Source organism: Phalaenopsis equestris, unplaced genomic scaffold, assembly GCF_001263595.1.
Source record: "Phalaenopsis equestris unplaced genomic scaffold, ASM126359v1 Scaffold219149, whole genome shotgun sequence".
NCBI lineage: Eukaryota > Viridiplantae > Streptophyta > Magnoliopsida > Asparagales > Orchidaceae > Phalaenopsis > Phalaenopsis equestris.
In genome coordinates, this window is record NW_018237541.1 from 808005 (window position 1) to 818098 (window position 10094).

General features: G+C 34.6%; 1 protein-coding gene across 2 annotated transcripts in view; it reads right to left on the reverse strand.

Annotated features, from left to right (window-relative positions):
• LOC110037379 (methyltransferase-like protein 16 homolog) overlaps positions 1–9387 on the reverse strand; it is a 23724-nt gene extending 14337 nt beyond the window's left edge. For both annotated transcript variants that reach the window (XM_020742012.1, XM_020742013.1), the window contains exons 1-4: positions 9092–9387; positions 8769–8974; positions 8258–8684; positions 7958–8165 (exon numbers count right to left, since the gene is read on the reverse strand). In XM_020742012.1, the coding sequence (XP_020597671.1) occupies positions 7958–8165; positions 8258–8684; positions 8769–8974; positions 9092–9315 (1065 nt within the window). In that variant the 5' untranslated portion in view covers positions 9316–9387. The remainder of the gene's footprint in view (positions 1–7957; positions 8166–8257; positions 8685–8768; positions 8975–9091) is intronic.
• Positions 9388–10094: the final 707 nt, after the last annotated feature.

Consider the following 10094-nt stretch of genomic DNA (forward strand, 5'->3'; position numbering starts at 1 on the left):
ATATTTAAATCGTTCACACCTTTTAATAATTTGATCACCCAAAGTCACACTTCTGTCACTAGAGCTATTACTACTAAAATTACATTCCATGTATTCAGTTTTAGTTCTACTTAAACGAAGGCCTTTAGACTCCAATGTAGACCTCCATAATTCAAGTTTTTCCTGGGCTTTTTCTCTTGTTTTATCTACGAGAAGAATATCATCAGCAAAAAGCATACACCAAGGTACATCCTCTTGTAGATGTCCAGTAAGACCATCCATAACTAAAGCAAAAAGATATGGGCGTAAAGTCGATCCCTGATGTAAACCAACAGAAATAGGAAAATATTTTGTCAATCCTCCTTCAGTTTGAACACAAGTAACATCTCTAGTATACATATCTTTAATGACTTGAATATAAGTCATAAAACCCATGATGACCAATTGCTATTATTAACCTAACATTTAATGTATTTTTTTGATTTTGCATTATCATTTACTGAGGACATTCAATGCAACATGAAGGCGTAAAAAAACCAAAAGTTAAGAAAAATAATAAACATGCTTTTAGCATAAATCTTAATCATTCAACAAAGAAATTTAAAGGAGGTGCGTTATGATCTAAGTATTACTAAATAACAAAATTTTAAAAATTAATAAAAAGATTTGTGATTCTTCCAAAATTTAATGAGAAGTGAAATTAAGGATTTCTTTGATTTGTTTGTTGATATGCCCATCAATCTAGTTGTTAATATTGAAGATATTCCATCATAAAAAATATTTAACAAATATTCGCTCATTCAAAGACTACCTAAAAGAAGGCATAGCTCTCCACTTGCATGATCTCTTACCTCCTATTTATTTGGAAGTTGAGCGCAACATTGTTAAGTGCCCACAGACCCAATTAATGAGTGTAGATTTTCAGTTCATTGAAGCAATAAGAAACCTACTTAAGACACTTGCCTAGCCCGCTCAAATTTTGACTAGCCCTTCAATTGGTCATCAGCTAAATGAATTTTAACTCTACAAAGCAAAAGTTAAATTATGTTTGGGGGAGTTATAGAAGCATATCAAATAGATTAGCATAAAAATCCAATTCCAAGAGTATTATCAAAAGGCCCAAGCAAATATACATGCAAGGTTAAGAACACATGACAAAGACAAATTTTAGAATTATTTTCATGTAGCTTGTATTCATTTATTTGCACTTTTATTTTCTCCCATGGAATCATGTATGGTCTCCCAAAAGTGATATTCCAAATTAGCCCAAACAAATGGATTAGCACAAAAGTCCAATTACAAGAGTTTTAGCAACGGCCCAAGCAAATATATATGTAAGATTAAGAGCTCATGACAAAGACCAACTTTAGATTTATTTAGATGTAGCTTTTATTAATTTACTTGCATTTTTATTTTCTCCCATGGAACCATGTATGATGAAATTCCAAATTAGGCCAATCTTGACTAGTATTGATATTATTTCACCTCTCTAAGGATCTATTTGGGACAGTTTTCTGTTTGTTTTGCATTCAAGGTCGCCATCACAGCTTTATTTTGGGAATTATCTTTTGTTGTTTTTTAGAAATTCTTTAGGTGGAAATGTGTTTTTTTTTTAACCTGAGATGCTAAAATGTGAAGGTTGTAAGAAAGTTATTGTTTAATCTTTTTGAAAAAAATAAATATTTGTAATCCTCACTGCGGGTTTATAAGAAGTTACTTTCTCCGCCACAACTTTACAATTACTTTTTTAAAAGTTGCAGTTACCCCAAACAAACCCTAAATCTCTCATTTTCATAACATAAACTCCAAATAAATATTAAATTAAATATATAAAACCATTTGAAGCATTAATCCAAATAAAAGATCACCCATCACTACTACTTGCATATATCATGTTTAGCTCGTCTCTTAAAAAGAATTACCACTATGAGTAGATGCATCCAATAAAAACAATCAAATGAAACTTCAATAGAAGCACAATTAGGGTAAGGAAACTAATAATTACGTGCAACATTCTTTTTTTATGTTAGATACAAATAAAGCATTAATTAAATTAAAGGTATGAGAGGAAGTAGGTAGAGAGCAGAGTTTTTGGTTTATAAGGTGACTCATGTTGCTTTTCATTGTAAGGATTATTCCAAATATGATTGCTCAAGTAAATGGTGCATGAGATGTTATTTTATTGAGTAATCAAGAGTGTCAATTTCACTAGTGAAATGATAGAATTCAGTTGTCCAGGTGTTGATGAGTACTGTGTCTTAGGATGTGTAACAGAGGGGTAGAAATCTAATTTTGAATTTGAGAAAATGAGAACAAAGGTGGAACACCATTAGGATGTTCGCATTGAACACAAAATGCTTGGCAAAGGCCAAAATTAGTTCGATATGGTGGACGTGTCAAAGTTTTGAGAAAAATAGATTGAATTCTGAATAGGCTTGATGTCTTTTCCCTTTGCTTTCATTCCATTAAATAATAATCTTAAAATCTATTTTAGGAACAAAATAAAGTGCATAATCTATTTTAGGTAACTTAATGATACATATTCCTAATATAAATATTCAGCTAAAAGGGAAATATATCATAATAAAGATATTGGAAATAATTTAAATAAGGAAGCTCCTAATTATAAAAAACTCCTAATTTAGCTGCCTAATTTTCGTCCTCCTGATTGACATCCCCCCTCAAATTAATGCTAAATGATCAGGAAACAATAATTTACCAACAAGAACATGATAACACTGTCGGGACCAAAAAATTCTCAAGTCGTGAGTGTGGAGGCCGGAGCGGCGAAGCTGTCGAAGCCGAGAATGTCGAAGCCTCAGAGACAACTCTTGAACCATAATATGATTTGAGCAAAGAAAAGCAAGAAATCATTTATCACTGTCGTCCAAAAATTTGAATCATAGCCACAAGGTCCGCTTCCAGTTACACGATCCAAATGTTACCAATCATAGCCCACAAATAGGATCCAGTTACACGATCCAGATGCTATCGATTATAGCCTACAAGTAGGATATGTGTCCTGATCCAAATGCTACTGATCATAGCCCCCAAATAGGATCCAATTACACTACCCATATGCTATCGATCATAGCATACAAGTAGGGTCCGCGTCATGATCCAAATGATACCGATCATAGCCCACAAATAAGATCCAGTTACACGATTCAGATGCTATCGATCATAGCCTACAAGTAGGATCCGTGTTCTGATCCAAATGCTACTGATCATAGCCCACAAATAGAATCCAGTTACATGATCTAGATGCTATCGATCATAGCTTACAAATAGGATTCGTGTCATGATTCAAATGTTACTGATCATAGTCCACAAGTAGGATCTGCGTCTTGTTATACGATCCAAATGCTATTAATTCTTCTTTCGACGACGAGGACGATATATTCCCTGATCTTCACGCCCAAAGTGTTGAAGTCGAGATGTCGAAGTCGTGAATCTAGGAAGGAGTGTTGAAGCCTCCAATCCTTAGGTGCGACGAATAAGTCGAAATCGAAGCGGAGAAAGATGAAGCGGGAGTAGTCGAAGATGCCGTAGAAGCAGCGATGGCTAGCGAAGGAGATTCGAAGCAGACGAAGCGAATGAAGTGAACGAGATCGCCGATTGTGAATGAGACTTAAATCACAAACGAGGTAACAAATGAACAGGATCGCAGATAGCACCTGGAATCAAACACAGGAGACATAACCAGACACGGGAGATGGAAGAAGAAGAATCGAAGGCATACGAAGCAGTCGCAGCGGACAAAAATCCTTAGATGGGTGAATCAAGGCGAAGAAATAGTTCCTCCCTTCCCGCCAACGGAGCCTTAACGGTCCTCCAATAACTACCGGTGGTTAGGGCAATTTTGGCTTTGATACCATGTCAAAGTTTTGAGAAAAATAGTCTGAATTCTGAATAGGCTCGATGCCTTTTCCCTTTGCTTTCATTCCATTAAATGATAATCTTACAATCTATTTTAGGAACAGAATAAAGTGCATAATCTATTTTAGGTAACTTAATAATACATATTTCTAATCTAAATATTCAGCTAAAAGGGAAATAAATCATAATAAAGATATTGGAAATAATTTAAATAAGGAAGCTCCTAATTATAGAACTCCTAATTTAGCTGTCTAATTTCCGTCCTTCCTGATTGACAGGACAATCACAACGAAGTGCATGAGTTGGCTACCCAACAATAGAGGATATGAGGAATATGATATGTATCAATATTATTTATTGCAGTGAATGGTAGGATGCTTCTTTATTGAGGAGTTTCTCATGGAGTTCATTAAAGAAGATGAATGTCTAGTGGCAATTGGTTGCCTAGAAAATTGCATGATACTCTAGGCCTAAGACATCAAGAATCTTGCCGATGAGATCTTCAGCATCAATATGATTGCCTAGGATGCCAAGTCATCTACATAATTATTGCTCAACTACACTTTTTCAATGATGTAGCAAGTTCCCTTTACATTGTTCTCCAAATGTTCTTTTGTTTGCTTCATATCACCTCAGGAAAGTTTGGCGTAGGTATTAGCAATGGAACTCCATAGTTCTTAGGATTTTGTGGAGAGGAAGATAAGAGTTTGACTAAATGTGGTATGGTTGTTGTTCCAAGGAGGGAGAAAAAGTTAAAATAGACATTGACATCTGCATAATTTGTGGCACAATTGCAGACGAGGGATGAGAATGAGTACCATTAATAAATCCTTCTAACTCATATCTTTCAAGAAGAGAAATAACTTGAAATTTTCTTGGGATATAGTTGGGGTTGGAGATAATGGTGATATTGGATAGGTTTTTTATGATGGAACGAGTGATTATGTTCTAAGTGATATTGCATAGTAATGTGGAATGTGGTTGAGTTAAAGGCGACATAGAAAGTCATTTGCTAGAATGTGGTTGATGGAGTTTGATTGCTGCAGCAAGTAGAGAGAAAGTTCTGAATAGCAATGGAGTTTATGAAGCCTAGATACAAGGCAGGACATGAGAACTATAGTGTAAACAGATTAAGACGATGGTGACAAGGAAATGTTAATCCAGTAAGTTTTTGAGCTGGTTCAGGGGTACAGGTAGGCAAGCAAGAACAATAACGGGATTGTGAGGTTTAAAAGAGATTGATGCTCTACTAACATATAAGATTTCATGAAATAATTGATTTATCCTCTCATTAAGTTGCTGAGAATAAGTAGAAGTGAGAAAGGCTATAAAGGGGAGATTGCTCAAAATCAAATGTATGCGTTAAACTTCAGCAGGCATCTACATGAATATATAGTAGATTAAATCAATAACATAACTAATTACAAAAAATATACAGTAATATTAAAGAGATATATATTTGTTTTAACATTATAAACATCAATTGTGTTTGACCCTTTTGTCCTCATGCTCTTTTAACATCAGTTGTAACTAGTCTTCAATATTCTAGTTGCATGTTCTATTAGCATAAGCATTTATAATTGCACCCCAACTTAGCATCGCAAAGATGACTTGCTTTTGCAGAACATTTCAGCTTCGATTAATTTGCGACTTATTCTAGCATACATGTAATATTGCACCAAACAATTGTTAAAACAGGGAAAATTTAACAAAGCTGCATAATATGTTGTCATCATGAATTCCTTAATATCGCCCATATCCTTGGTATTGTAATTGTCCTAGATTGAGCATTGCTACTTTTATGTTCCTCAATCATGGAATCCTAAGATGCTTCAAAAACATAATTTTTATATTAGAAAATGATGGTTTGTATAATAATATCATTCAAAATGAAATAATCCATAAATTGACTTCTTCAAACTTCTAGAATAGATGAGCAAATGACAAATACCAAAATTATATGATGCACTTCATTCTTCAAATAAAAATGGTGCTAATGCATCTAATAAATTAAGTTGATCTTTTGGAAACGTGGATTAATTGAAGATTCCACAATATCGATACCCCAACTATGCTCATAAGCTGAAATAAAGTTTTTTTAGATGAGTTTTCAATGATGAGAGAAACACAGGTTTGGGGTCATCTATGTAAGATAAGGTTTCATAAGACAAAAAATATGTTTTAAGAAAAATTAGTACTAAGGAATGCACTATATCATCTTTCCTTGCAGCCTGGAAACTACCGGATTGAGTTCATTGTGAAAGGTTTATTAAAATCTAATTTAAAGCATTGAGTTCAATGAAAGGTTTCTATAGCTAAATAAGACAGTGCTTTGATATGCATCCCCGGCAAGATTTAATAACGGAGTCATTGATTAAAGTTTAAGTTAAAATGAAGTGAGATAACTATCATGTTGGTTAAATTTGTATAAAATCAGATAAATTAATATATAATGTAAGATAATAAAGTGCAGCAAAATAAATAAGTGTTTTTATGTCCTATGTGATGCAAACTAATAAGGGAGAAAGAAGAATCATAATGTTAGGAATATAAACAAAATTGGATGATAATGCCGGCATTCACTAACTGTGCATATCTTCTGAATTGATGTTGAAAGAAGTTATTAGCATTTTGACATTTAGCAACACAAGCTAACATAAGAAAATAAAATTTGGGCTATGAATGATCCTATTTTGAGCCAAGCTGGGGTCTGCTCGAATGAGTTTGAATGTGGCACAAAATGGGATCATGGCTTGTTGAATTCAATTTCGAGTCAGTTCAGCTCAAAATTTAATCGAGCTCGATCTAGCTCAAAATCAAACCAAAGTAGCTCAAATTGAGTTATTTGGATATATTCTTCGTCGAAAATCAAAATGAGTTGACTCACTTCGATTGAGCCAACTTAAAACGAATAAGCACACATAAATTATTAAAATACTCAAAAAATTACCACTTGTGCATTCTAAAATTTTATTGAGCATTCTATGTGTGTGTGTGTGTGTGTGTGAATATATATATTTATATATATATATTTATATATATTTCTAGTTCATTTTGAAAACTTAGAGCCGATCTCGAGTCAATTCAGGTTGGTATATGTATGGCTTGAAATAGACCTGAAAAAAATTTGATCAATGATTTCAACTCATAGTTCAACTAGCTTACTTCAATACGATTTAGATCCAAGTCAAATATTGAATCAATGTTCAAGTGCTTGGCAATCTCAGAGCCAAATTCTCAGCCCTAAATAAAATAAGCAATTTTTTTTTCACAAGAAGTTAACTTTCCTACCAATTCAATCAATAGAACTGTATAATAGATTTGAACTCATATTTAGAGGTATTTGACAATAACTGATTTTTCTTTCCGAAATAACAAAAATGGTTTTAGGATGTTTGGTAAATGAAAAGACTACAACTGCACAGAAAAGTGCAACCCAATGAAAAAGTTAAACAATTAAGCTATATTAGAATTTACACTTGTTAAAAGCAACTTCGAAAATATTCAAGGCAAATTTTTATTGATAGACCATCTAATATGTGCAAAATCCACTACCCTTTTCTAAATATTCTCATTCCTTTTTAGCTAGCTCGTAAAATACCCTTATAATAGATGGAAGTTGCCAAATTATTTGTTATCAATTAAAATTAAATAGTATTATTAAACAATTGCATCATAAATAATTACTTCATTAGTGCTGGAAATTTATTTCAAATTTTATGTACATAATTAACTAACTACAACAATAACTATAATATTTTGAAATCAGTTTATCCGATTTTCTTTGTTATTGCATAGTGATTCTAATTTTAATTATCTAACCAATTCATGATAATCTCACAACAATTTCTTAGAAAAAAGCAAATTTATTACAATGTTTTAGACAACAATTTTACCAAAAAACCATATATTTTTCCGGACAAAAAGGAAAAACAAAACATGATGCAAAAGAAAACAGAACCAACTTGTTTTTTCAAGTAAACCAAGTTTAGAGCAAATAAATTAAATGTTTAAAAAAACTTTTTATGATAGTGATAGAAAAAAAAAAAAGTGGTAAAGCATGAAATTTATCACAGCAAAACATGCATGATGGATAAACCTCAATTGTAAAGGAAATTTTGGTACTCATAAGTGTGTTAGATGAAATAAAGTCCTTGCTTGGGGAAATGAAACTCCATGCAAGGCCCCATCGAGCTGTTTGACCTTGGACAAACTCTGTTGTCTTCACAATAGACACCCCAACCTCACGGAGTTTTGATATTAGAAACTTTAAGTTGGCTTTTTTCCCAACCATAGTTGTGAACCACCTACAACAAGAAAATAGAACAGAAGAACTGGTCACTTGTCCCTGAATAATTCTAAGAATAGATGGCGAAGGACAAGTTACTGAGCGCTTCACCTAAATGAGCCTTGTAGCACAACACTATCCTCAATGATGTGAGAGATAAAAGCTTTTTCTCCACCAGGGAAAACCATCTCTTCTGGTGTCCCTCCACATGAAGTCTTAGGGTTGAGACCGGCTTCCTCAATGCTCTCAAAAAATGGAGGGTTGCACATGCAAAAGTCAAAACTTTCACCATCTTTAACAACACCTACAAGAACAGCTTGTCGTAGGATACCAGATTCCTCCACCTCTTGACACAGAGGCTGAGTCTTCCCAGCAACATACAGCTCGGGATTATTCTCATTGATGATATATCTTCTGCTCGATGTAAAACCACCTGAACTAAATGGATCATTAGCATTCCTAATCTGGATGAGTTCCAAAAGGTGGGGGTTCCTCTCGACATTTTTTGTAGCCCACTCTAGAGCAACATCTGTTACATCTATGAGCAGCATTCCAAACACATCATCAGGCACTTCATCAAACAGGATAAGTACAAAATACGATAGAGAAACGAGAAATCTACCAGACCCAACAAAACTCCATCCCAGTAAAGATGCACCGAGAAGTGGGTAAATACAATTAGCACCAGTCCCAATGTCGAATCCTCTAACTCTGTCATCCGATCCATGTCTTGCGGGTATAAGGTCGGAAGACAGCAGATCACTGATCCAGTGAATATAATTCGATCGATTTGGAACCGTAGGGCAGAGCTGCCCATCAGGAATCCACCTTCAAATTAGCCCATCAAATCTTAAATTCCTCTAAAATAGTCTTTTAAAAAAAAAATAACAATGAAACCAACAATTTCCCTCTAGTTTTCAAATAAAACAAAGGAATCAAGCTTACCAGTTGACGGCGTGATCGTGGAGAAGGAGCACGCGGGTGAGCTCGCGGGTGGCGTTGAAGTCTTTCCAGTCGATGGTGGGTCGACCGGAGCGGGAGAAGAAGACGAAGGCCTCGAAGGAGGAGTATAGTGATGCGAGTTGCGCGAAGTCCGGTGGGTTTTCGGCGTAGCGATTATGAGGATGGATCGACGGCCGATCTTCCCGCCTCCTCTTCTTGCTCAACATTTCTACGCTTCGTCTGGAACCCTAGAAGGGGTTGAAACCGTTATGGCTTGTCAGCTTCCCGCTCTTCCTAACGATAAAAACGAGGGCACGATAAAGCGGAGGTCATCCTAAGCGAATCCGGGCAGACGAAAGAAGCAGATCATCCCTATGTGCTATTTATTGGTTTGCAGGACTTGAAAGGAAAATATCTGCATACATCAGAGAGGTTATTCTGGGGTACAGGAGAGTTATATCCGGGTTATACTGGAGGTTACAAGGAGGTATAACCCAGATATAACCCCATTGTACCCCTGAATAACCTCTGATGTACGCAGAGCTGCGTACATCTTATGTACGCAAATATTTTCACGAAATAAGAGGCCAAGGATTTTTTTTTTATATTTATAATTATTATTATTTTGGTATTTTTTTTATTTGTTTATCAACTAACAATTAGAAAAAAATATATAGAAGAGAGCGAACAATCAGGACACGAGCTCTAGGAGAAAGCTCAAATAAAGAAACAAACAAAGTTCAAGAAGAAGAAATACATACACAACTTTATCTAACAATAGCTACAATTGGCTTAAACATCACTAAGATGAATAATCACATGTAAGCAGCAACAAATTGTTCCTTCAACATGTCAAGAAGAATGAAAAAAATTGTATCTCCAACCATTTTTTTAAGAATGATAAGGTCAACTGAAAATGAGTGCAATCTCGATTAGTAGCAGCATACTAACAGTGAAGAGTTACCACAGCATCTGCCACAGAGAAGAACTACCAAGCAAACACCTA